The 27,459-nt window shown below is 48.0% G+C and overlaps 1 protein-coding gene across 3 annotated transcripts in view; it reads left to right on the plus strand.

Moving 5' to 3' along the window:
- Positions 1 to 256: 256 nt before the first annotated feature.
- Positions 257 to 27,459, plus strand: part of CDC20 (cell division cycle 20) — a 32,336-nt gene continuing 5,133 nt past the window's right edge. The window contains exons 1-8 of one of the 3 annotated variants that reach the window (XM_069227792.1): positions 257 to 328; positions 10,034 to 10,275; positions 14,827 to 14,972; positions 15,361 to 15,457; positions 18,142 to 18,270; positions 18,710 to 18,906; positions 26,632 to 26,726; positions 27,158 to 27,389. In XM_069227792.1, the coding sequence (XP_069083893.1) occupies positions 10,050 to 10,275; positions 14,827 to 14,972; positions 15,361 to 15,457; positions 18,142 to 18,270; positions 18,710 to 18,906; positions 26,632 to 26,726; positions 27,158 to 27,389 (1,122 nt within the window). In that variant the 5' untranslated portion in view covers positions 257 to 328; positions 10,034 to 10,049. Of the gene's footprint in view, positions 360 to 10,033; positions 10,276 to 14,826; positions 14,973 to 15,360; positions 15,458 to 18,141; positions 18,271 to 18,709; positions 18,907 to 26,631; positions 26,727 to 27,157; positions 27,390 to 27,459 lie in introns of all 3 variants that reach the window. The other 2 variants (XM_069227795.1, XM_069227796.1) reach the window with 2 other exon arrangements.

The raw sequence follows: 27,459 nt of genomic DNA on the forward strand, positions 1-27,459 counted from the left end.
ATCACGAACAGGCCGAATAAGTGCTTCTAAGAGCCAGGCTCTGCCAGTGCTAGAAATGTTCGCTTTTGTTACTGAAGCATCGTTGTCGGGCCTGTCAGTCTCTCTTTCCTCTCCCTTTCCCTCGGCGTGCACATAGTCTTTCTTCCATGGAATCTAGCGTCCCTCAGTCCTTCTTCTATGTTCAAGCTCCCCCTGGCGTCCCCCTCTCACCATGGTAACGGGTGCGCCTCGGTTTCTTTTCAAGTGCGCCAATGGGAACGGCCGGAGGCAGACATTTAAAAGTGCGCATGCGCGCGGAGGCCCGTTTGAAAACTGACCGCGAGTGAGGGTAGGTCTGTGTTGGACCGGGAGGTGAGGAGGTGCGCGGTGGGGTGTGGGGGCTGCAGCGGTGGTGGGCGCCCCCACCAGGGGGTGCGGGGAACACCACCAGGAAGGTGGCACAGGGCGAGGAGCCCGTGGGAGGAGCCTTTGAGGGGCGTGGGGGTAGCTTCTGGTTCCCCTCATTGTCTGCACCGAGGGCCCGGGTGGGGGTGGTGTTGGTCGTGTGTGACCGTGCCCCCTCCTGAAGCTCGGCCGGGTTGTACTCGTTGAGGTCGGGGAGAGGCGGTCCATGATCTCGGGGTGTCCAACCGCCCCACATTTCATGGCTTGGCCGTGCACTCCGTTCTCCTGTCCCTTTGTTTGCACAGGCTCTGCAGGGCGCTTATTGCATGGCATTCGGTTCCCTGCCAGTAGGTCCAACCTCTCCCAGGTCAAGCCGCTTTCACGGTTCAGCCCTAGGTGGCTGTGAAATCCTCTGACCCACCCGTCGATGGGTGGGAGGAGCTGCAGCACACAGGGCGGGGGTCCTGAAAATAAGGTTCTGCCACAACTTCAGCTGTGAGGCAAATCCACCCACTGGCCTAGAAACGGCCTGTCCTGTTAGCAAGTGCCAGGACTTGTTCTATTAATACGCCATGGTTCATTTCTTCTATAAAGCCAGTCTCCTCAGTGCTGTCACATAGTCAACTGGGTTGACAGGGGTATATAAAGTGTAATTTTTCCCAGGGTCTAGGAGGTAAGTGGTAGCCCATACTATGCAGCATACAGCCTCTCGCAGCCAAGGGTATACGTTTAGCTGAATTTTGGTGAATATGCCATGATACTGGGTACTGGTCCCATCCACAGTAGTTATCCAGTCCATTTTTTAGTAACGTGCGTACTAGCAGCTCTTCAAGTTATCCCAAATACTCCAATTCTGCCAAAGCGGAGTAGAGGAATAAGTTCAAAAAGTGATTGCCAAGAGCACGCAATTTGGCCAAATGGGAAGCTTGAATTTCTTGATTCTGTATTTCCGACTTGTCCATTAGACCACAGCTGGGCGGTACCAGTGATTATGCCGGCAAGTCCCATGTCTTGCCCTTTCAATGCAAACGCCACTGTTTTTGGGCCCTGCCAGTCATTAGATTCAATTATTTATTTCAGCATAATTAGCTGTAGTAGTAAAACAGATGAGATGTCAAGTATCCTAGTTCCATGGTTAAAACTTACCCACTGTGCCTTTTAATTCCATTTAGTGACCACAGTTGTTCATCTAGAATTGTCTCAAATATTGCAATAGCTAGCAGTCGAGGCTTCCTCCAGTAGATGGTAAAGGGATTAGAATGCAAATCGTTTTTCCACACGTGCTAAGCTTCCTGAATTGTGATGAGAACAAGTTTGGCACTTTACTTGTCTCTCATCATAGGAGTGTCTGACCTTTGGTCTTTTTCACCCTCTGTGCAGACAAAATACATCCCATGGACTTGAATGACATCAATGTGAGGTTTAATGAGTAGGCTGTTGTGAGAAGGTAGCCTCTTTCTAGCCTTGTTACCCCCACTTTTGGCCTGTTTGTGAGTGTATGTCAGGGTGTTTGTCACTGTTTTCACTGTCTCACTGGGATCCTGATAGCCAGGCCCCAGTGCTCATAGTGAAAACACTATGTTTTCAGTATGGTTGTTATGTGTCACTGGGATCCTGCTGGTCAGGACCCCAGTGCTCATAGGTTTGTGGCCTATATGTATGTGTCACTGGGACCCTGTCACACAGGGCCCCAGTGCTCATAGGTGTGCAGGTATATGTTCCCTGTGTGGTGCCTAACTGTCTCACTGAGGCTCTGCTAACCAGAACCTCAGTGGTTATGCTCTCTCATTACTTCCAAATTGTCACTGACAGGCTAGTGACCATTTTTACCAATTTACATTGGCTCACTGGAACACCCTTATAATTCCCTAGTATATGGTACTGAGGTACCCAGGGTATTGGGGTTCCAGGAGATCCCTATGGGCTGCAGCATTTCTTTTGCCCCCCATAGGGAGCTCTGACAATTCTTACACAGGCCTGCCACTGCAGCCTGAGTGAAATAACATCCACGTTATTTCACAGCCATTTTACACTGCACTTAAGTAACTTATAAGTCACCTATATGTCTAACCTTTACCTGGTAAAGGTTAGGTGCAAAGTTAATAAGTGTGAGGGCACCCTGGCACTAGACAAGGTGCCCCCACATTGTTCAGAGCCAATTCCCTGAACTTTGTGAGTGCGGGGACACCATTACACGCGTGCACTACATATAGGTCACTACCTATATGTAGCTTCACAATGGTAACTCCGAATATGGCCATGTAATATGTCTATGATCATGGAATTGCCCCCTCTATGCCATCCTGGCATAGTTGGCACAATCCCATGGTCCCAGTGGTCTGTAGCACAGACCCTGGTACTGCCAAACTGTCCTTCCTGGGGTTTCACTGCAGCTGCTGCTGCTGCCAACCCCTCAGACAGGCATCTGCCCTCCTGGGGTCCAGCCAGGCCTGGCCCAGGATGGCAGAACAAAGAACTTCCTCTGAGAGAGGGTGTGACACCCTCTCCCTTTGGAAAATGGTGTGAAGGCAGGGGAGGAGTAGCCTCCCCCAGCCTCTGGAAATGCTTTCTTGGGCACAGATGTGCCCAATTCTGCATAAGCCAGTCTACACCGGTTCAGGGACCCCTTAGCCCCTGCTCTGGCGCGAAACTGGACAAAGGAAAGGGGAGTGACCACTCCCCTGACCTGCACCTCCCCTGGGAGGTGTCCAGAGCTCCTCCAGTGTGCTCCAGACCTCTGCCATCTTGGAAACAGAGGTGCTGCTGGCACACTGGACTGCTCTGAGTGGCCAGTGCCACCAGGTGACGTCAGAGACTCCTGCTGATAGGCTCCTTCAGGTGTTAGTAGCCTATCCTCTCTCCTAGGTAGCCAAACCCTCTTTTCTGGCTATTTAGGGTCTCTGTCTCTGGGGAAACTTTTGATAACGAATGCATGAGCTCAGCCGAGTTCCTCTGCATCTCCCTCTTCACCTTCTGATAAGGAATCGACCGCTGACCGCGCTGGAAGCCTGCAAACCTGCAACATAGTAGCAAAGACGACTACTGCAACTCTGTAACGCTGATCCTGCCGCCTTCTCGACTGTTTTCCTGCTTGTGCATGCTGTGGGGGTAGTCTGCCTCCTCTCTGCACCAGAAGCTCCGAAGAAATCTCCCGTGGGTCGACGGAATCTTCCCCCTGCAACCGCAGGCACCAAAAAGCTGCATTACCGGTCCCTTGGGTCTCCTCTCAGCACGACGAGCGAGGTCCCTCGAATCCAGCGACGCTGTCCAAGTGACCCCCACAGTCCAGTGACTCTTCAGCCCAAGTTTGGTGGAGATAAGTCCTTGCCTCACCTCGCTGGGCTGCATTGCTGGGAACCGCGACTTTGCAGCTACTCCGGCCCCTGTGCACTTCCGGCGGAAATCCTTCGTGCACAGCCAAGCCTGGGTCCACGGCACTCTAACCTGCATTGCACGACTTTCTAAGTTGGTCTCCGGCGACGTGGGACTCCTTTGTGCAACTTCGGCGAGCACCGTTTCACGCATCCTCGTAGTGCCTGTTTCTGGCACTTCTCCGGGTGCTACCTGCTTCAGTGAGGGCTCTTTGTCTTGCTCGACGTCCCCTCTCTCTGCAGGTCCAATTTGCGACCTCCTGGGCCCCAGCAGCGTCCAAAAACGCCAAACGCACGATTTGCGTGTAGCAAGGCTTGTTGGCGTCCTTCCGGCGGGAAAACACTTCTGCACGACTCTCCAAGGCGAGAGGGATCCGTCCACCAAAGGGGAAGTCTCTAGCCCTTTTCGTTCCTGCAGAAACCTCAGCTTCTGTCCAGTCGAAGCTTCTTTGCACCCGCAGCTGGCATTTCCTGGGCATCTGCCCATCTCCGACTTGCTTGTGACTTTTGGACTTGGTCCCCTTGTTCCACAGGTACCCCAGATTGGAAATCCACAGTTGTTGCATTGCTGGTTTGTGTCTTTCCTGCATTATTCCTCTAACACGACTCTTTTGTCCTTAGGGGAACTTTAGTGCACTTTGCACTCACTTTTCAGGGGCTTGGGGAGGGTTATTTTGCTAACTCTCACTATTTTCTGATAGTCCCAGCGACCCTCTACAAGGTCACATAGGTTTGGGGTCCATTCGTGGTTCGCATTCCACTTCTGGAGTATATGGTTTGTGTTGCCCCTATCCCTATGTTTCCCCATTGCATCCTATTGTAACTATACATTGTTTGCACTGTTTTCTAAGACTATACTGCATATTTTTGCTATTGTGTATATATATCTTGTGTATATTTCCTATCCTCTCACTGAGGGTACACTCTAAGATACTTTGGCATATTGTCATAAAAATAAAGTACCTTTATTTTTAGTATAACTGTGTATTGTGTTTTCTTATGATATTGTGCATATGACACTAAGTGGTACTGTAGGAGCTTCACTCGTCTCCTAGTTCAGCCTAAGCTGCTCTGCTAAGCTACCATTATCTATCAGCCTAAGCTGCTAGACACCCTATACACTAATAAGGGATAACTGGGCCTGGTGCAAAGGGCAAGTACCCCTTGGTACTCACTACAAGCCAGTCCAGCCTCCTACTGCTGTGTAGTTGACAGTACCGACGCTGTGAAAAAAAACTCTTCTGTGAGAATGTGTCAATAATCAACAAGTAAACTTCCAGCTGCGAAATTCAGCCAAAGAATATGGAGTAATGAGACATTAGTCTCCCTATCCAAAATTGCAGCTGTCAAATTGAATCTTTGAGCACAGGTGTACTTTTCGTTATTGCCTTGCATGGGTTGGTGATGGTCAGGGGAAGGGCTTGTAGTTATGTTCTTAAGGGTCATGGTGCATAGTATAAAATGCCCCACATGCAATCTGTTGGATTACGTAAGGGCTTGCGGTACAAGCTACAGATAAAATTAAGTAGACACTCACCAGTCCTAGGGCTTTGAGGTGCATAATTCAGTGGTCTACAGTGCTAATAGGTAGTGCGAGGTGAACTGAAGGCATATGATATCCCCAGGGATATAGAGTGATTGAGGTAGAAAGTCATTTCTTTATTTCACATTCGGTCCTCACATTACAACAGGAAGTAAGACCTTTTAAGGCCACTTTATCCAGCTGTACAGATCTTCCAGCTTGCTCTGACACCACACGCCAACATTCTACCACATCATTCCATTTTTGGCAATCAAAACACTTGCTGAAATATAGGGATTGGAAACGAGCAGGGTGCTTTAATGGGAATGGTTTTCAATCCTCAAGTGTGCACATAAATTGGATGGCACTAAGTCCTTGTGGTGCACTAATTGAATGAATCGCACGTGGATGGAAAATTTGGAGTCACGATCTTGTTGAGCTGTTGGGGTGTGGCAAAAAAAAGGTGGTGTCAGTTGGGTAAAACGCGGGGTGGCCAATGAATCGCTGTTGTCTAACCTAGAGGTGGTGCAGAATACTGCTCCTTGTCTGGTGTGCAATCTCCCTGCAGGTACTCTTTCTGCCCCCATCCTAGTAGCCTTTCACTGTTTGCCTGTCAGGAAACACTCTATTTTCAAACTATGCAATCTCATGCGTAAGTTGATGGTGGGTTAAGGCTCAACGTATCTTCATAGAAAGCTTAGTCACTATTGTCCCATCAGACACCTCCGATCTAAGAACAAGGCCATAGCGCTAGTAGCATCTGACCTTCAAGATTTCAGCCTCTGTGAAATGTCCCCTAAACACGGTCTGTAATATTTGTAAGTCACCTCTACAGCAGGCCTTATAGCCCTAAGGCAGGGTGCATTATATTGTGTGGACGTATCTGCAAAAGCAGATATTCCCCTGCTGTGTCTTTGAGCCCTAGACATAGTAAGAGTACAGGTAAGCCATTCTAAATGCATGTGCTATTCCCCAGCTGCATGACGCTTCACTAAATGCACAGGTGTTTGGTATCAAACATCTCGTATTATTAAACCCTCACTGATTCCAGTGATGGATTTATTCATACAGGCACCCAGAAGGCACCTTAGAGGTGGCCCTTCAAAACCTACCAACTGCTGGTGGGCTCACTGACTAGTTCTAGCCGGTCTGCCACCAACAGATGAGATTCTGCACCCCCACCACCTCAGGGTGAGAGTCTTTCCTCTCTGGAGGTCAGAAACAGGCTGCTCTGGCAGGTGTGAACATACCCCATCCAACAGGATGACCTGCAAATCTGAATTCCAAGGCAGAAGCCCACTGCCTTAAAGTATGCAGATATAGCCTTCCTCAGGGGAAATGCCTTAACCACCCCCCACCCACCCTCATTTCCGGGGTGGACACACCTCTAGGATGAACACCGCCATAGAAATTCCACCATCTTCTGGGTGGTGGAATTGAGAATTGACAGTGTGATGGCCACTCCTCAGAGAAAGAGGTCATCTAGGGGGTGTAGTGACCCCAAGGGTAAGTAGCCCATTGGCTACTACCCTTCACTCCCTAACACCTCCTAAATTGAATATTTATTGGACTCCCTGATGCCAGGACCTCAGATCTTCACTGGACACACAAGGAGTGGACAAGAAGCCTGCTGAACCTGAGAACCGAGGAGCACAACAGACTTGGAGCCAGCCCTGCTAGTCTGCCAACTGCACCTGACCCTTAAGGAACAACTGACCTGTCCTGCTGCTGCAGCCTGCAAGAAACGTGAGCTGCCAGTGCTTTGCAAATCGGCAAAGAACTCCCTTGGAGAAAAGGAGCTGCTTTCTTGCATCTGAGGGCACCCAAAGGAAGAACTGTGAGGGCATGGACCATCAAAATCTGATGCTGGACAGCACCAGAGCATCCTAGCCTGAGCTGAAGTTCAACGGTGTGAATGTGGTTCCCAGGCCCTCCAGAGGCAAAGCCCACCCAATCTTGCCCTCTGTGGATTTCCAGGTGGTGTCTGCAGCCTGGTTCTATTACCTCCTTCTTCCACCTTTCACAGCAATTGCCTAGGATGGAGACCCAACAGTCCTCTGCACCTGGGCACCCCATACGGAGGAGAAGATGACCACTGGTGTCCCTGCATCCCCCAAGCTTGAGACCTGAGCCCACTTGTTGGCTCAGCCAGACTGGACCCCTCCCCCCGGTCCACACCTTCAGCCTATTCCTGTATGCCCCCTCCACTATGACCGCCCCCAGTGAATGTAAACCTGACAGTCCAAACCACCTCTGTATCCAGATGCCCTGGACCGAGGGGAGCAGGACCACTTGTGTCCCTACGTCCCAGAGCATTGCAAGTTTTGAACCCCCATGGTGGTTCACCCAAACTGGACGTCAGTCCACCCCTGCAGCAACTTTGTGACTGGACCAATCCTTATAGACTTACAAGGGGGCACCAGGCGCTGAACTGCACCCAGCTGCCCCAATGCTGTCCGAGGTGACCTGTTGATGTGGCCTTGGACCTTGCCCCATACCAACCATAAGTCCAGGAGATTGGTCCCGCAAGTCTCTGTACTATACCTGTATGCAGTGTTTGTTCTTCCTCCATAGGATAAATTTGTTGCATCTGAAATTGTACGGTCAACTTTTGCAAACTCTAAAAATACCCACCTCATTGTGGTCCACTATATAAAGACCCAGCTTCCTACAATATTGTGGTGCATTTGGTGTTGGAGTAGACTGGAGTGTTATTGTGGCAAATTGAAAATGCTGTTGAAAGGCGAACTGGAAGCAGAGAACGAGCTGCTTGGTATCGTTGTATAAAGGATACACTGGCTTCTATAGTCATTGTAAAGGCAACCAGTAAAACAGTGATTAGGTGTTCACGGCTTCAAAGCACCTGAAGAAGTGATGTTTCCTAAAAGCACTGAAGGAAAAAGGAAATCTGTAGGGTTGACAAGTTGCAGCAGAGGTTGGTGGTAGAGTTAGCAGCTAATGGCTATAGTATCTACTTGGATGTTCAGATTTTGGGGTTCAAGAAGTAACCTTTGTGGTGATGACAGCCCTATTCTATGGTCCCCTGGACAGGGCTTACTGGGCACAGACTACACCCTAGTTTATCCATGCAGTTGCTCTAATGAATTCTGCATGCTCTTGTCAGCACAAGACATGTATTTGGTTTATGTAGCGCTTGTGTGAGGATGCAGAGCATAGACTCCTGCATGGTCCTCTAATTTTGGGATTGTCGTGGATAGAGTAGAGTTAGTCTCCATCTAATATTGAAATCCGTTTTTTATGTTGGTGTTTTTCCATCTTTGTTGGGATGGACAGAGTCTGGTGCCTTGAGGAAGCTTCTATTCTGAGCAGGGCTGTAGTGAAGGTAGTGTAGTTGAGTGCTGGCTGCTAATACCACAGTGAGTGTCTAGTCTAGTGTTGGTGCAGGACAACACAGGGCATTTCCTTGGTCTAAGTGTGGGTGAGCTGAGCCAGCTGTATTTGAGACTCCGGTCTCCAGCTGGCAAAGATGAGTTGAGGGCGCTAAAGTGAGCAAATGGTCTGTGACTTGACTGTTGTGAAGTCTAGTTCCCTTCATACCACAGGTAGTCCCCTCATATTTGGGCCTTATGTAGTGTTTTCCCGAGTTAAGCTGTTGGCCTCTTATTGGGTCGCGGTTGGCTTCTTATTTGTAGTAATATTTTTTGTATTTAGCGATTTTCGGTAATTGCTGAACATGGTTGCAAATGAGGTTACATAGGCGTCTTTTACCCTATTTCCCCTAGACGTGTAGGACCCATTTGGACACCAATGTGCTGATAATTCTATTTTGGGGGTCCAGTTTAGGCCCAAAATTAGTACAAACACAGCATACCGAGTAGCTCTTTGAGTACCTTGGAATGGAGACTGACCTGGGCTAAGCTATCTAAGAAATTGACAAATGTAAGGTTAATGTACCTTGATTTCCTCAGGATGTTTTCACATGGGTTTAATTTCCTTCACCCTTTGAGTAAGATTTTCCACTGGTCTGGGCTGTCCCAGGATGTTACCTGTTCTGTGAGACAAAAGATAACTGTTTAAGAAATGGGAAATCATGCTCCTCTGGGCCACAAATGGGAATGTATAGGTTATTCTGCAGCTTTAGCGAAGACTGTCGTTCCTATTAGATAGGCCATACAGGAATATGGGAAGGTAGGTGGTGGGTTGGTGCAATTCAGGTCCTGGCCAGTATCTTGCAGAGATGGTTTGTGAGTGGCTCCAGACTAGCATCAGGATTTGGCATGTGGAGCTTTGCTGGATGTAAATTCACACTATGGGTCGTGAAGGACAGGCGTTTGAGGTGTCGTTCATGGCATGCCATATACTGAACAGCCACTGGTGAGTGGTAGTGAAGAACTTTTGTTGCACACAACCTTCATGTGTACCAGAAATGTATACATTGTTTAAAAGGAGCTGAAATTATATATTGTGACGAGAGCTGCACTAAAATTGGCAAAATAGGTGTAGGGGATCCGTTACAAGTGTAGTAGTAGCTAGAACAGATTGTGTTTGAGAAAATGCAATGTGAGTTATGTATTTCTTGCATAAAGCACCTTTTGGCTTCTATTTGGGTAGACTGTAGCTTGCTTGCCACTTTAACACATCTCTTATTGTCTTATGAAGCTGAAGCATGGCTTAACCCCTGCAATACTGTAAAATGCTTCTAGACCCAGTAACTATAGTCTTTCCCTCATTGATCTTAATTGTGCTGGGAGTTGACCTTATCTGTACTTACACATGACGATTTCTTTCCTTACAGTCAACACACTCGAATCATGGCACAGTTTGTGTTTGAAAATGACCTCAATAGTATCCTGAAGCTGGATGCCCCCATTGTCACCGGCACTGCTGTTGCCCGATGGCAGCGCAAGGCCAAGGAGGGCAGCAGTAGCAGCTGTTCTACCAGCATCGTCTCCACCTCGATGAACACAAGTACAGTTTCACCCATGAAAACAGTCAACCGGTCACAGAGCTCAAGTAAAACTCCATCCAAGACTCCAGGTAAGACAATATGTACTGAGACCTTGTGCTTGCAATTTGTTCTTGTTAATCTACTATGTAATTAAGAGCATACCACAAGGTACCCCTCTGTGCCAGCTATTAAGAGCTATGCAGCATTTTGCATTTGATCATGGAAATCTACGCTACCCTAGTAAAATCCAGAGGTGAGCTTTCTAGACTGTGTGGGGACACTGATTTGTGCAGAGTACCATGCTCAGAATCAACCCAGCAGTACCACTTGTAGATTGATCTTTGCCTAGTGTGCATTGCTTTTCTGAACTGTGTGTAGGCTGTACTTGTAAATGTTGGGCACAGATCTTTCTATATTCAGTATCCTCTTTCTGATTGATACAACTACCTGTAGATTCCTCACCTTATGAATTCACCCATGCGCCAGCATCCAATGGAAAATCTTCTTCCTAGCTCTCCACATCGACGACGTCACAATTGCACGGCTCCATGTGACTGTCTGTCTGACGTCACTGTGCCAATAAGAGGTCCTCGCTGACGTCAGTTCCCTTTTTTCCGTGCCTTCGACGCTAATGGTTTTCCCCTAGCTCTCGCTACTGTTGGAGGTGTTCCATCTTGTTGCTATTTTCTATACACTTTCTAGTTAAAATGTCTCCTCCTAGGAAGTCTGGATTCAAGCCATGTTTAGTGCGCGGGGTTGCATGTCGGTTACTGACCTTCATGACGGTTGCCTTTGGTGTCTGAGCATGACGTTGGAGTGTCTCCTGCCAGAGCATGAATCCTAAGGCTCTGAAGGAAAGAGGCCAAACTCTTTGGCCAAGATGAAAAAGGGGCATAAGAGCCATCATAGATCCTCTTCCCATACTTAGACACCTAAACGGTGTAGTCATGACTCTCTGCGTTGTTCGGCTTGGAGCCGGTCAAGATAAAGGGCTCCATCTCAACAGCGACGTGGGAGGTGAGTCTGGTGACTCCACAACCTTGGAGCCCTAAGGCTTCTCCAGTGCCATCAGTCTTCAAGGTAGTGGCACCTCCAGACAATCCTCGATTTTTCACCTGCTGCTCATGATTCCGATGTTCAGCAAGCACAGGTGCAACATGGAGATCAGCGGTATCCTGCCTTCCCGTATCTTGTGGCATTTTTTTTAATGCCATGTTCTCGACATTCAATGCTATGGTCCCTGCTGGTGCACCGGCTGGTCCCACGGGTCCATTTGCATTTTTGTGGGCTCCCCTGCTCCATACAAGGTGCCACTATTCATGCCATTCTATCTGGCTGAGGGTGCCGGACCGGCGCCGATGACATCTCCTTGAGGCCCTGTTGTTCCCATGATGTCGCCTTCCAGACCTACGGTGCCGATTTCATCGTCTCGTCAGTCGACGCCGTTGGGGTCCTCTCCAGTGCCAGATCTGAGTAATGGATTCAACCAAAGCCAACCTGTTCCGTGTCGAGTGTTGAAGCCAGTGTCGTCGACGTCAGCCAATTCTGTCGACACCGAGGTTAGAGGCTAGGCTGAGGTCACGCAGAAAGGCCTTGAGACTCTTAGAAGAAGAGTACCAAAGGCAGTTGTTGGAGGAGGGGGAGATTGTGGAGCCTTTGGGAGAAGATCAAGGGCTGGATTCGGCCAGTGGGCTTGACACTTCCCCAGAATGGGACTTGTCTTAATTAGGGGAGTTCACGGAGGAGGCTGCCTCCTTTCACACGGTGATTTAGAAAGGCGGCAAACTTTTAAGATCTTACATTGCGTGCTGCAGAGATTAAGACCAACATTTTAACGGAGGTCCTGCGCCCTTCTTCAACTTCTGAGGATCCTTTGCTTCCATTCAACAATGCTCTTACGGAGCCCATGTTAGAGCTTTGGAGGAAGCCTGTGTCGTCACCTGCTGTGAATAGATCTGTAGCATGAAGGTACAGAGTGGTGCCTGGAGATCTGGGGTTTTTCTCGAAACCTCCTACCCCAGAGAGTCTGGTTGTTCAGGCCTCTTGCTCTACATGGTCTGCTCCAGGCTCCTTCCCTGTGATTCAATCGGACAGGGAATCCAAATGGATGGAGCAATTCGCAAAGAAGACTTTTTTTCTTCTTGCAGCATGGCTCTCGAGGCTGCGAATTGAAAATATGGATGTCAACCTGCTTATACCTTACCTTGCGATAATTCCAAATGCGCCTCAATTTAGGGGAGTGTTAACATGCAACCAGGCTTTCTCGTAAGTGCTTCCTTGCCTCCAGCTCAAAGTAGTAGACTGAACCATTGTTTCTAAAACCTGTTAACCCTTCCAATGAGTTTGACAAAGGACTGTACAGAGTGGTTTTCACTGTATTAAGTCTTGCCAAAGGACAACTTCAAAGCCTCCTTATCTCTTTCGGCATGAAATGTTTTCTATGAGAATAAATCCGAAGTGACAGTGCTTAAATTAATCAACTGATTGTGTAATATTTTTTTTGTTTTGTTTTTTTAATCACACTTGTATTAGCTTTTTATACAAAGTATTGAGCTCAACAATCACTCTTAAGCGAGTGTCGAGATAATGTACATGGTCGGCTAGTGTCGGTTACGGATGCTTAAAACAGTGTCCATTCCGTGTCAAATTGAATGACGTCAACAAATTACGGCGAAATATCAACTACTCGATGTTTAAGAATCCCAAACACCCTCCTCCCTGAAACCAGATTTAAAAAAAAAAAAACTTTGAAAAACGGGAAAAAAATAAAGGAGAACAGTGTGCGGGATGTAGGGGAACGTATGTGTATGGCCTACAGGAGGGGTCTAGAACCACCTCTCATTGTGAGACGAGCCTCTGAAGTTGCTCAAAGTTGGAATATGTGGAGGGCCCTTGTTCGGGTAGGACAGACTGTCGGGGGTGGGGAGGGGGCTTCTGATAGAAATTGGACCAAAGGTTCCCATTTCAGAACCCAGTTTTCTTTAAATGATTGTGTTCCCTTGATGTCCCTGAACTGTGTCCATGAGCTTGTGAAATACAGTTTTGGCCCAATCCAGGCCAAAAGACACAAGTACAGGTAAGCACCTAAGAGTTTATAACATTCTGTGACCCCACAGATAAACTGAGGTGGAGTGGTGCCAGTCTAAAATAAATCATTCATGAGTACTTGGCAGTTCCTTTTGCAGCTAACAGCTTGTCCACACAAAGTGAATGGCGATCAACCCCTGTGGTCTTCTTCAAGGAGCAGGAATCTGCACGTTACCGGGTCTTGCCCAGCTTGGGGCAAAACTGCCCAACCGCCCTACATTTGATGGATTCTTGCTTACTGCTGGGTCATTGCTGCTGTTACCTAGGTGACTGCATGTGCCACACCGATACCAGGTGGCTCGATTGCCCTTCCCTTGCCCATTCTGGTCATTTCTGTCCCTGCATGGTCATTGGCAGGAAACGCTGCTGCTGATGTCATCACGAGCATCCAACATGTTTAAAGGAGCATTTGACCACTCAGTACGCTTGGCTGGATCTATAACCTCGAAGCATAGGATTGTGGCAACTAAAAACCAACTGCTCACAAGTAAATTCAGCTTGGTGGCCATAGACTCATCTGGCAGCCACTGCAGACAGCTGTGCAATGTAGTCTTGTTCAAGACCTGTCCAGCGTGCTCAAGCAATATACAGCAGGTGGGACACGATTCTGTGCATCAAATAGGAATAAAGATGCTGATAAACGCGCATGTACTTCACAACATATGAAATGTAATGCTACGGTGTCATCCAGTAATGGCCACCACGACAAATGTCTGGGTTAGCCCAGTCGTTCACCCATCCAGAATGCATGGTCCTCTTGGGATGTGCCATTTCCTTCAATGGCTTAAGGGTGAAAATGGTTCCTCCTTTCTGGTTTACAATCAATCCTCCAGATGAACTACAAATGAAAAGCCCTGAAACTTTACCCTCTTGAAGTCCACACCTTTCTGTAACACAATTAATTCAAGCTACTTAATGGATTTACTCCAAGTAGTGCTTATTTTCACTAGAGTTCCAGTTACATGCCAGGTTTGGTATCCTTGTTTAGCAGTAGCATTGACCAATCCTGTGGGGGCTATAGTAGGGGGGGGGGGGGGGGGTGTGTGTGTGGTTTTTTTTTTTTTTTTTTTTTTTTTTTTTTAATGAAATGTGGTATGTAACTCACACCTAGAGAGCTGCTGTTGTCACATTTGTTTGTATAAAAATTAATTATATTAGCTGGTGACTTGTAATCTTGCCTGGATTTGTGCTTGTGTGCCCTCTTTAGATTAATGCTTTTACCTTTGTAGGCTGCTCCAGCATAACTTGCAATCCCCCTCCCTAATCATTCTTTGGATGTTGTATGTAAGGCGTTCTGGTACTTCAGGAATTGTACAATTTTCATTAATATGTAACATATGAGCAGAATGGTGTGGGCATTGGTGATTAGTTTGACTTTGACCTTGTCCAAGCGGAGTGCACGTAACTGCACAATAAATGCTAATATTTTGAATGACCCTGTACGGTTCCATTAATTTTGGACCATGCCTGACTGTCATGCGTGCAGTCTCTTGGCTCCTCCCTTAGTGGATGCTTTCTATTACTGGAATTATGTTTTTCTGTATCTTTTTCAGGCAAATCTGGTGGCAAAGTCCAGAACACACCTTCCAAGGCAGGGGGTGATCGTTATATTCCCAACCGCAGTACCATGCAGATGGATGTTGCAAGCTTTCTTCTGACCAAAGAGAATGAACCACTTGATGACACGCCTACGCAGAAGGTAAGTGCTCCACCAGTCATGCTCAGCACAACTGGTGTCTGTAGCTTGTCCCAAGCCACGCTCTGTCCTTACGCCTTGGATGAATAGTTAGTTCCAGTTTGCTGTACTGCATTGAATGGCACTGAAAGGCATTTTAAGTGCCCTTATGTTAATGAATGAACTTGTCCAATGTTTTGCTCTGCTGTGATATTGAACTAGTTATGTGTGGGGGTTTTATATAAATGTTTTTTTTTTTTTTTTTTTTAATAAACTCCATGTGTTGGGAGTGCGCTCATAGCTGCTGAGGGTACCACTTTGTATTTGATGTTACTTGCCTTTTTCTCTACCATCCCCTTTGTGTTTAACTTATTCAAAAACTTAAAGCTTAAACCTGATTTGTTTGCTACAGGACCAGCAGAAAGCCTGGGCTCTAAACCTAAACGGATTTGACATGGAGGAAGCAAAGATTCTTCGACTCAGTGGTAAACCCCAGAATGCCCCGCAAGGTGAGTTATTGGATTTCACATTGGTTTGCATTTGATTGGAAGTCCAAGCAGCGGGCCTTGGACATCGCAATATCCAACTGCTGAGATGGTGGCATTAATTGCTCATATAGCACACATCAAATTGAACTGTGTTGCCCCATAAACAATGGTTATATTGATGCTCAACTTCAAATTCTTTTGTATTGTCAACCTGGCATGAGCTAACAAAAGCAGTCAGCTGCATGGGCAGTGGGGGGTGGGTATCAGTCCTTTGTGCGAGGACAGGCCACTAGCCTTTGAAGTGAGCCCCTCAACCCTTCCTGCCCAGGGAAATCCATCTGTATGCAGATGCAGCCGAGTCCTGTTTTTATGGCTGTCTGGGTGGAAGGCACAAGTGGTAGCTGTCAACCAGCAGAGACAAAACGTGGATTGGAGACTGGCTGTAAGGCACAGAGAGGAATATGTGCACAGAAATGCCTGTGTTCAGAAAGTGGCATTTCTGAAGTAGTAATGTAAAATACAACTCCACCAGTAAGTAGAGTTTCTTAATACAATTCTAACCATAACACATAGGACAAGTCTATTCCTCTCAGATCAGAAATTACTATGTAAAAGCATATAAGGGAATATCTAATGCGTGCCTATGAGAGGAGCAGACTTCACAGTAGTGAAAAATGACTTTTGGGGGGGGGGGGGGGGGGTTCACTTCCAGAACATGTACTTAAGTGTTTTACATGTCCTGTCCTCCTTTTTTTTTTTTTTTTTTTTTTTTTTTTTTTCTTCTTCTTCTTCTTCTTCTTCTTCTTCTTCTTGCATAGCACCCTGCCCTATGGGTTCCTTCAGACCTACCGTAGTGGTGAGTATAGAGGAGAAGGGGTGTTTGAGGCTGGTCAAGTAGTTTTAAATGCCAAGTCAAAGTGGCATTGAAACTGCACACACATACGTAGCATTGGCAGGTCTGGGACATGGTTAAGGGGCTACTTATGTGGGTGGCACAATCAGTGATTCAGGCCCACTAGTAGCATTTCATTTACAGGCCCTGTGCACATCTAGTGCACTTTACTAGGGACTTAAGGGTAAACTAAATATGCCAATTGGGTTTGAGCCAATATCCCCATGTTTAGGGGAGAGCACTTGAGCACTGACCAGAAGTGGTAGTGTGCAGTCCTAAAATCAGCTGAAATGAGATCAGAAAAATGGAGGAAGGCAGGCAAAAAGTTGGGAAGACCACCCTAAGGCTGTCGGGTCTAACAGAAAGGTATTACGACAAACTGAAGCGAGCGTACTTGGCATTGAACCTAGGCTTAAGGAAGCTGGGGAATAAGTACAGTACATGTGGAAGACCTGCTACATGACGTGGCTGAAGACTCTTAATGGCCAACTCCTCGTTACAAATGTAACTTTTGCCCAGAGGAAATATAGACTTGAGCCGTATGTTGCGAATGTCCTGTGCATGCAATACAGTTTTCTCTTGCCCTGAGCTTGACTGCCTGTAGCTGGTATTCATATATATATATTTTTTTGCCCTTAACCAACAGCGCCCACAAAACCCCAATTGTATTTCTATATGCTAGCCTGAGTTGTAGTGGTAACTTCCCAAGCGTACATACTTGTGTATGTGGCCTGCGTGGTACATGCTGCGAGTGAACTTGACTAATGGAGTTCTGTAGAATGCCCCCGCCACTGACTTCAGCACAAGATGCAGATGAAATGTCAGTGTACTGCTGACCCTTCTGAAGTTGAAGGGAGCAGACCTAGACACTGAAGTGGGCAGAAGGCCCTTAATTTCAGCCCCCTTCTGAGGACGGCTGCGGAGTAGTCTGGTGTCACTGCCATTTGGTGGATACTGAAGGTGGGAGTGCAGCCCTCAAGATGAAAGGGGTCCTTGAGTGAGGCCAGGCATTTGTCTTTCTCCGAAGCACTCTTCAGTGGGGTTGACAGCCAGGTGCAGAGAGCTCAAGTCAGCCTCTTTGTGTGCGCTCCAGGCTGAAGACTTACCCTGCTGTGAGCATCACTCCAAATGCTGTCCGAGCCACGTAGAAAAAACACTTGAAAGAAAACCCTAAACTGGTTCTTAAAGTTCTTACAGTGGACCAGAATCTCCTGCCCTCTTTCACAGTAGAAAAGATGGACCCGCTTGTTCAGTTGAGGGTTCTCGGACCATGGAAGGCAGTGCTGTTCGGGTTACTGAAAACTGCTCTGCAACTGGATGCAATATATGTCTAGAAGTGGGAGAAAATCACCAGAGACCATGACAAACCAGAACTCCCACCCAACCTGGTTCAGAGTCCGACTCCTGCAACGGCCTCCACTCTTGCCAGCAACTCATTGCTGAAGACACCTGCAGCCTGGGTACCTGGCCCAATGAAGCTTCAGCAGAGTTGCCATTGCAGGCACCCTCTCTTGAGGACAGGCCTCTGGGGACTAAAGGTCTGGTTTAGATCTTGGCAGAGGGGTTGCTCTGTCGCAACTGTGACAGATGGCCGTAAGCTAAATACCATTAAATTAGATAAGCGCTCAAAGTCCCTCCAAAAGTGTGAAACTATTCATAGAATGTATAGTGTCGGGAAGGTAAACTGGTGGCTGATCTGCATGCGTTAGACTGATTTCCATGCCAGAGTGTGAAGACTGGCTTAAATCGTGGGAAGTGTTTTGAGAAATCATGGATTAATGCAAATGAATGATGCATCTCTTTGCATTTGCAGGCTATCAGAACAACTTGAAAGTACTTTACTCGCAGAACACAACTCCTGGATCCAGCAGGAAGCCTGGCAGATACATCCCTTCCATGCCGGATCGCATCCTTGATGCTCCAGAAATCAGGAATGACTACTGTAAGCCTCTTCATGCTTCTATTCTGTGCTCTACAGTACATTGAGTCTAATGCTTCTCCCTCAAACTAGCTTAACGCGTTGCCTTGTCCCTTGCTGTAGGTTAGCTCTACTTCTGTTTGTAGTCGGTGCTCTTTCATAGGGTCAGCCTAATTTTCCTCAAATGTTGCCCTGTCCCCTGTTTGTAAGATGTCTCTTGCTGAACTTGTCCTGTTGTAAACCCCTTTTAATGAATCAGCCTTTCCGATTACAATCTGCACAGTTCTGCTAGATCATTCTAGCACCATCTAGTTCTGCTGTAAACAAATGTAATGCTGCATCGTCTGCCCTACTCCTAGCCCATGAACTAGACAGTTGTCAGTCTAGTCTGCAGCCCACTGTGTGGTCCGTCACCCCTGTGCAGTGTATCTGACTTATTGTGCTGTTGCGGCCTCTTGTTTAGATCTGAACCTGATTGACTGGAGTGCACTGAACTGTCTGGCTGTAGCACTGGATGACTCTGTATATCTTTGGAACTACACATCTGGGGACATCATCCTGCTCATGCAAATGGAAAGGCCAGATGAGTACATCTCCTCCGTGTCCTGGATCAAGGAAGGCAACTACCTCGCTGTCGGCACAAGCAACGCTGAGGTCCAGGTGAGGTGTCTAGTGTTTTGGCAGTGCACTCGTTATTTAATGTGCTAGTGTTGTGAAGTTTCTAAAGACCCTTGAGTAGTATGTTTGAAATGAGCTTGCAAACCTTTTGTTCTTAGTAGCATAAGGTGTACTTACAAGTGGTACTTTTGGGATTATACTTCAAAGGACACTTCCACGTTCCTCCTTTAGAGTGCACTTCTCAGACTAAGTGTACAGTCCTCAATTTACACTTTCACATTGCCCACTCACTTTATTCTGATGGATGCTTCTAACTGCAGATTCCTCTCCGTGGAACATTCCCCAGTAGCCAGTCTGGGACCAAAAATCTTTACACTGCAGTACCCCCATGGGTTGCCAAGTAGGTCCATGATGGCTTCATACCGTCCCAGAAGTCACTGAACAGAGCTTTGTGAGTTCCTTTATTTTGTAAAGGCATGCTTGGTAAAAAAGCATATGCACAATAAAAAGTGAACTGGTAAGTAACGGATATAGAGCTATGTTCCTTGACACCCAAACCCGTACCCAACCTAAACAAGTATGTGTGTGTATATATAACCTGCAAAATCTTTACCACGCATGCCTTTACAGCACATTTCGTTCTAAAGGCATGTGTGGTAATGCCTTTATGGTAACTGTCACACGTGGTAATGACCGCATTGTAATGGCTGTTTCCTGCATGGAAGCGCTGGTGTGAAAAGCTCACCAGATCGACCCTGGCAATATTTGAAGGTGAAGAATCTGCAGTTAGTTGCTATCAAACGATTTGTTTCTATTCAGAGGGGAGGCGTATTAGTAAAAGTACTAGTAGAACTAGTATAAATGACTTGACAATTGAAGCCGCATGCTGCTCGAACCAGAGCATGTGCTGACTGCCAGGTTCATCAGAACTGCCCATGTCAGCAGTTGACCAGCTAGGATTACCTATTATAGCATGAAATAGTACTGCTAACTGGGGAATTGTCCGAGGAAGACAAAACTGGTATACTAAAAGGAAGAATGGCATCTTCAGCCCTCCCCAATGCTGCAGTGGATTAAACTACACTTGGTTTTAAGCAGATGGGCAAGGCTATTGCTGGGGTGAGTGGTGGGATGGGGTTGAAAAGGCTTCATTCTGATGGATACAACTACCTGTGGATTCCTCACCTAATGAATACTCCCATGGCGCCAGCATTCAACGGAAATCTTCTTACTAGTCTCTGCACGTCGACGTCACTCTAGCCCACGCGACGCCGTCTGACGTCATACAGGCAATAAGAGGTCCTCGACGACGTGCGGACGTCAGTTCCCTTTTTTCCGTGCATTCAAAACGGTTATCTTCGAGGGAGCAACTGTTACTTTTTTGGTTACAGTGTATTTTTGCTGCGTAGTCTTTCGCTGTGGTAATAATGTCGCAGAGAAAGTCTGGATTTAAGCCTTGTCGTGAGTGTGGAGGCAAGATGTCGGTGACGGATCCTCATTCCAATTGCCTTTGGTGTTTGAGCTCCGACCACGACGTCTCGACTTGTGATTCATGCCAGCACATGAATCCAAAGGCCCTCAAGGAACGTGAGGCGAAGCTGTTTATGGCTAAATCGAAGGAGAAGCATCACAAGAAGTCTTCTTCTCCAAGACATCGGCGTCATCGAGACTCCCGGCGCCGTAGAGAATCTCGGCGTCATTCGAAGGAGACTCGTTCCAGGTCTTCGGATCGGCGCCGAAGGACATGGGAGATCAGTCCCACGGTTACGCCGCATCCTTCGACGCCGTTGCCCTCTCCGGCGTCTCCAACTTCACCTGGACAGGCGTCGGTGATTGAGGTATTGGAGCCTCAGGTGTTTTCTCCGGCGCAGACGCCGAGGCCGGCGTCGGGGTCGCCTCCGAGACAGGCACCTCAGTATCCGGCTTTTCCCACCCCTGGAGCCGATAGTTCCGCATTCTTGAATGCGATGTATGCCATCTTCCAACAGATGGCTCCAGGGGGTGCTCCGGCTGGGCCTTTGGCCTTTTCTTTGGGTGATCCTGCGCCTCTTCGGCCGGCACCCTTTATGACCTTTCTCCCTTTTGGGAACGTGGGCTCGGCGCCAGTGGCCGCTCCGGTGGCTTCAGAAGGATTGGCCCCGGGGATTTCCATCCAGTCGACGTCTAAGTCGGGATTTCGGCCTGTGACTCCGCTGGGTCCATCTGCTTCAGCTGCTCTTTTGTCGGCGCCGAAGTTACCTGTGGCGCCGGACGCGGCGTCGGTGGCTTCTGAAGATCGGCGCCGATCCTAGACTTCGGCGGAGGCATTGTCGACTCCGCGTATTGAACAACGACTTCATTCCAGGAGACGTGCTCTCCGTGTATTAGAAGAGCAGGAGTACCAACGAGCCCTGGAGGAAGAAGAGCTAGAGGACTCGGGTGATGGGCTGCGGGGACTGGAGTCGGCCAGTGGGCTGGACACTTCCCCTGAGTGGGATCTTTCGTCCCCGGGGGAATATACTGAGGAGGCTGCTTCCTTTCATGCAGTGGTACGGAAGGCAGCTAGTTTTTTGGACCTGCCTTTGCCGGTGGTGGAGGCTAAACAAAACCTTTTAACAGAGGTGCTACATCTGGCCTTCGCTGCGGTGGAGCCTCTGTTGCCATTTAATGACGCTCTGCTGGATCCGGTGTTAGAGGTGTGGAAGAGGCCGGTATCTTCCCCAGCAGTTCACAGAGCCGTGGCCAGGAGGTATCGGGCGGCTCCGACTGACCCTGGGTTTCTATCTAGGCACCCTACGCCGGAGAGCTTGGTGGTGCAGGCCTCCTGTTCATCCAAGTCAGCGCCTGGTTCTTTCCCGACGGTGCCTGGGGACAGAGATTCAAAGAAGCTAGAGGCGCAGTCGAAGAAGATTTTTTCGTCCTGCAGTCTGGCGTTAAAAGCCACCAATGCAACCTGTATCCTGGGGAGGTATATTCATGCTCTGATGGATGACATTTCCTCATCGTTTACAGAGCTTCCCCAGGGTCTTTTGGATCTTGTCTCAAATGCCCAGGCTGCTGCGACCCAGATTATCCAGACGGGACTGGATACCACCGACTCGGTAGCCAGAGCAATGGGCACAACTGTGGTGGCAAGGAGACAGGCCTGGCTCCGTAACTCGGGCTTTTCTGCAGATGTACAGTCCACATTGTTGGATCTCCCGTTTGATGGGGACAAACTGTTTGGAGCCAAGGCTGATTCGGCCTTGGAACGTTTTAAGGAAAGCAGGGCCACGGCTAAGTCGTTGGGGCTCCAAGCTCCTTCTTCCACGGCCTCTTCCAGATTTTTCAGGAGGTTTCGTGGATTTGGGCGTGGCTCTTCCTCCTCTTCCTTTCGGGGAAGATATCAGCAACCTGCCTCTTCCCATCCCTATAGATCTTTCAGGGGGAGAGGTAGGGTCCGCACCAGAGGAGCCTCTCAGCAGCACTCTGCCTCTTCCTCATCCTCTGGCGGGGTGCAGCAGGGGAAGCAGCCTTAGGCTTCCACCATTTCCCACTCACTCCTCTCCTGTAGGGGGAAGATTACAGCATTTTCTCACCAAATGGAAGACTGTTACAACGGACACTTGGGTTCTCAGTATTGTGGGAAAAGGCTACACCCTTCCCTTTCGGGAGTTCCCGCCCCTCATCCCGCCCCGCCCTTATTGTTCAGAAGAACACCTCCTGTTGCTAGAACAGGAGGTACAAGCCCTCCTTTCCAAGGGCGCGGTGGAGTTGGTCCCAGAGCAGGAAAGGGGTCGAGGATATTACTCAAGGTATTTCCTGATTCCCAAGAAGGATGGTCGTTTGAGACCAATTCTGGACCTGAGGATCTTGAATTGGTTCCTCAAGCAGGAAAAATTCAAGATGCTGACCCTAGCACAGGTGCTTTTGGCGTTGAACAAGGAAGACTGGATGGTGTCTGTCGACTTGCAGGATGCTTACTTTCATATCCCGATACTCAAGTCACACAGGAAGTATCTCCGGTTTGTGGTGGGATCGCAACACTATCAGTTTGCGGTCCTTCCATTTGGTCTTACTTCAGCACCTCGAGTCTTCACGAAGGTGATGTCGGTGGTTGCGGCAGAACTCAGAAGGAAGGGGATAGCAGTATTCCCTTACTTGGACGACTGGTTGATCAAAGCCAAGTCCCCGGAGCTTGTGTCGCATCATCTGCAGTCAACAACCCAGTTGTTGTTCGACCTGGGTTTTTCGGTGAACGAGCCCAAATCTCACCTAGAGCCCTCTCAGCGCCTCCTGTTCACAGGGGCAGTACTGGATACAACATTGGGTCGGGCCTTTCCTCCGCCTCAGCGGATTCAAGATATTCAGGATTTGGTTCCAATGTTTCAAAATGGAGCGGTAGTTCCAGTTCTCAAGGTCCTTCGTCTGCTCGGTCTTTTTGCCTCCTGCATTCTGTTGGTCACGCATGCTCGCTGGCACATGAGGGCTCTTCAGTGGTGCCTCCGAAGGCAGTGGTCTCAACACAAAGGGGATCTAGAGGGTACTGTCAAGATCTCCAGAGATGCTGCTGTGGATTTGAAGTGGTGGATTGCAAGCAACAATCTCACAAGGAAAGCCGTTCCAGCAGTCGCCACCAGTGGCCACAGTCATAACGGATGCTTCCACTCTAGGGTGGGGAGCTCATCTGGGGGATCTGGAGATCAAAGGTCTTTGGTCTCCAGAGGAACAGATGTTTCACATCAATCTGTTAGAGTTACGGGCTGTACGTCTGGCTCTCAAGGCCTTCCTCCCTTCCCTTCGTGGTCAGTCGGTACAGGTCCTAACGGACAATACTACCACGATGTGGTACATAAACAAGCAGGGAGGAGTGGGGTCGTACCTTCTCTGCAGAGAAGCTCTTCGACTATGGTCCTGGGCAAAGGACCATCAGATTTGCTTGATAGCACTCCATCTGGCCGGAGTCTTGTGCGTGCGGACAGTCTCAGTCGCCATTTCTCGGCAGACCACGAGTGGCGTCTCCATCCAGATCAAGTCCGTTTAATCTTCCAGAGGTGGGGGTTTCCTCGGGTAGATCTGTTTGCCACTCGAACGCGCATTGTCCGTTGTTCTGCAGCCTCTAGTATCCGATGCAGGGAGCGTTTGGGGACGCGTTTCAAATAACCTGGTGCGGACAGTTGCTTTACGCGTTTCCTCCCATACCCTTGACTCCTCGAGTATTGAGGAAGATTCGCCAGGACCGGGCTCTAGTCATCCTAATAGCTCCGGATTGGCCAAGGAGGGTATGGTACTCCGACCTTCTCCAACTCTCAATGTGCCCTCCGCTCCGTCTCCCTTTCAGGGCAGACCTCCTCTCGCAGTCGCAGGGTCAGGTTCTACACCCCAACCTCCAGAGTCTGCACCTACATGCCTGGAGATTGAACGGGGCAACCTGAGTTCCTTCTCTCTCCCGCCTGAGGTAGTGGATGTTATATTAGCGGCCAGGCGACACTCCACTAAATCTATCTACGCTAATAGATGGTCTAAATTTGTTGCGTGGTGTGGAGAGAGGCAGATTGATCCTTTGCATTCTCATCTATCGGACGTTTTGTCTTTTGCTCTGTCTCTAGTGCAGAAAGGTTGTGCAGTGGCTACCATTAAGGGTTATTTATCGGCCTTGTCAGCCTTCATATGTCTTCCAGACCAACCATCTTTATTTAAATCCCCTATTGTTAGATTCCTGAAAGGTCTTCTAAATAAATATCCTCCAAAGCCATTCGTTATGCCGCAATGGGATTTGTCCTTGGTCCTGACTTTCCTTATGGGGTCCCCTTTTGAACCTATGCATTCTTGCCCCTTAAGGTATTTGGTTTTAAAAACAGTCTTCTTGATAGCTATAACATCAGCAAGGAGAGTGAGTGAGTTGCAGGCCTTATCAGTAAAGCCCCCTTATACAACTTTTTATGGGGATAAGGTGGTGTTGAGGACCAAGGCTGCTTTCCTCCCGAAGGTTGTTTCACCCTTCCATTTGGCTCAGGCAATTACTTTGTCCACGTTCTATCCTCCGCCTCATCCTTCCAAAGAGGAAGAAAGACTGCACCGTCTGGACCCAAAGAGAGCGTTGAGCTTCTTTATTGATAGAACAAAGGATTTCAGGCTGGAGGATCAGCTGTTTATTGGATACGTGGGCAAGAGGAGAGGAAAGGCAGTCCACAAGAGAACACTATCCAGGTGGGTTGTTCTTTGCATTAAAATCTGTTACTCTTTGGCAAAGAAGGATCCTCCTGAGGGCATTAGAGCTCATTCCACCAGAGCTAAGTCGGCCACTTCGGCCTTGGCCAGGGGTGTTCCTGTGGTCGACATCTGCAAGGCCGCAACTTGGTCGTCCCTTCACACTTTTGCAAAACATTACTGTTTAGATTCTGAGGTTAGAAGGGACGGCCATTTTGCACGGTCAGTGCTGCAGGATTTCTTGGTTTGACCATTTAGGCACCCACCGCCGGGCATGGTACTGCTTTGGGACTCTATTCATTAGGTGAGGAATCCACAGGTAGTTGTATCCATCAGAAGAACGAGTTACTTACCTTCGGTAACGACTTTTCTGGTGGATACATTAGCTACCTGTGGATTCCTCACAGTCCCACCCGCCTCCCCGTTGCCTTTCTGGTCTTACCAAGTAATCCTTGAGTGCGCTCCTCTTGGTCTTTGAGGGTGCAATGGATGTTGTATATAATATATTTATATATATGTATATATCTTTGTGTATATACTTGATGTGTATATATATTTTAAAGAGTTTTTTATATATATATATATATATATATATATATATATATATATATATGATTTACAGTTATTCATGCAATGTTGTGTATTTTTACAATATAATGGGATGTTGCCTTGCTCTTTCATTGCATTGCCTGGTTGTTCTCATGCACGTAAAAAATGATTGGTACTGACGTCCGCACGTCGTCTAGGACCTCTTATTGCCTGTATGACGTCAGACGGCGTCGCGTGGGCTAGAGTGACGTCCTCGTCGACGTGCAGAGACTAGTAAGAAGATTTCCGTCGAATGCTGGCGCCATGGGAGTATTCATTAGGTGAGGAATCCACAGGTAGCTAATGTATCCACCAGAAAAGTCGTTACCGAAGGTAAGTAACTCGTTCTTCAGGCCTGATGTGCAGACCAGCCTTTTTCTTTTCAAAGAAATTAAATGGATTATGTGCTGCAAACCATCTAAACAGACTGACACTGCAAGGTCCTAGGGTCTTTTGCAGAAAAGTCAACTTCTTGCTGCCTTTAAGACCTTCTTAAGACGACCATGTTCAGCAAGCGAGGCAATAGTTTCGTACAAGATTACAACTGGCAACCTTGACAGGCCAATCCAGGAAATATGACCAAAGACGCAGAGCCTCAACAAATACCCTGATCTAGACTTTCTTTCTTCGATTGACCAACTTTTGTTATGTAATGAGGTGGTTGTTTATGGTCTCTAATATTTGTACATGCACACTGTTACTGAGGGTTCCTATCCCAAAAGGGTATAAAAGTATGTACATTCTTGAAGGATGCCAATGATGAACTAGGGTTACAATTTTCTAACTTTTTTAGAAACTTTTTATTTATTTTTAATACCTTATGCAGCACATGTCATGTAGGGCTGTTGGCACCAATCAAATTGTTTCCCAGTACTGCCTGGGCCGGATTTGATCAAGAGTAGGCCCCTTTCTAAAAGGTGCATGCCCTTGAAACGATGCAGTCTAGAAGTCTCTCCAGCACTTGCTGCTTGTTTTATTTATTTTTTCTCATGCTTTTATATTTTCTTCTAGCTCTGGGATGTGCAGCAACAGAAGCGCTTGCGCAACATGGCCAGCCACTCTGCACGGGTGGCGGCGCTGAGCTGGAACAATCACATCTTATCCAGGTAAGTATCTGAAACTCATTCTGCCGGAGAGGGGTCATCATAGACTTTTGTATGATCTGGCCGATTGGTTTACCTGCAGCGTCACCTGCCCAGCTAGGACATAAACTAGTAATGCCAAGGAGCCTGTAGTTTAATCTTGCAGTGTTAGAGGAAGGAGGTCTGGGGCCAGTAGGGATGCCGGGACAATTTTCTTATCCATGGGGGGGGAGGGGGTACTTGATGAAAATTGTAGTGTGGAAAATAAAGGTGGCTTTATTAGCAAGGTTTTGTCGCTAGGGTGGTAGGGACACTGTGTCCTGCATAATGGCTTCTTGCTATCAAAGTGCTATTTCATACCAAAATCGTAGATGCTGTTGGTGTATGATAACTAATCGCAATGTTTTCCCCCTACTCATGGTAGTAAACCTCTTCTCACACTTGCCCCATTTCAGTGGCTCCCGGACAGGACATATCCACCACCACGATGTAAGAGTCCCTCAGCATCATGTGGCCACCCTCACTGGTCACACCCAGGAGGTATGCGGGCTGAAGTGGTCTCCTGATGGGCGGTACCTAGCCAGTGGGGCTAATGACAATGTGGTGAATGTTTGGCCTTGTGTCCAGGGCGATGGTGCAGAGTTCACACCTCTGCATTCCTTCACGCAACACCAAGGAGCTGTTAAGGTGAGTTAAACTTTTCTTTCATTGTGCTCCTTACAACTAGCTTCCTTAGTTTTTGTTGCTACATTTGTGG

This window comes from Pleurodeles waltl, chromosome 4_1 (genome assembly GCF_031143425.1).
Source record: "Pleurodeles waltl isolate 20211129_DDA chromosome 4_1, aPleWal1.hap1.20221129, whole genome shotgun sequence".
In the NCBI taxonomy this organism is placed as follows: Eukaryota; Metazoa; Chordata; class Amphibia; order Caudata; family Salamandridae; genus Pleurodeles; species Pleurodeles waltl.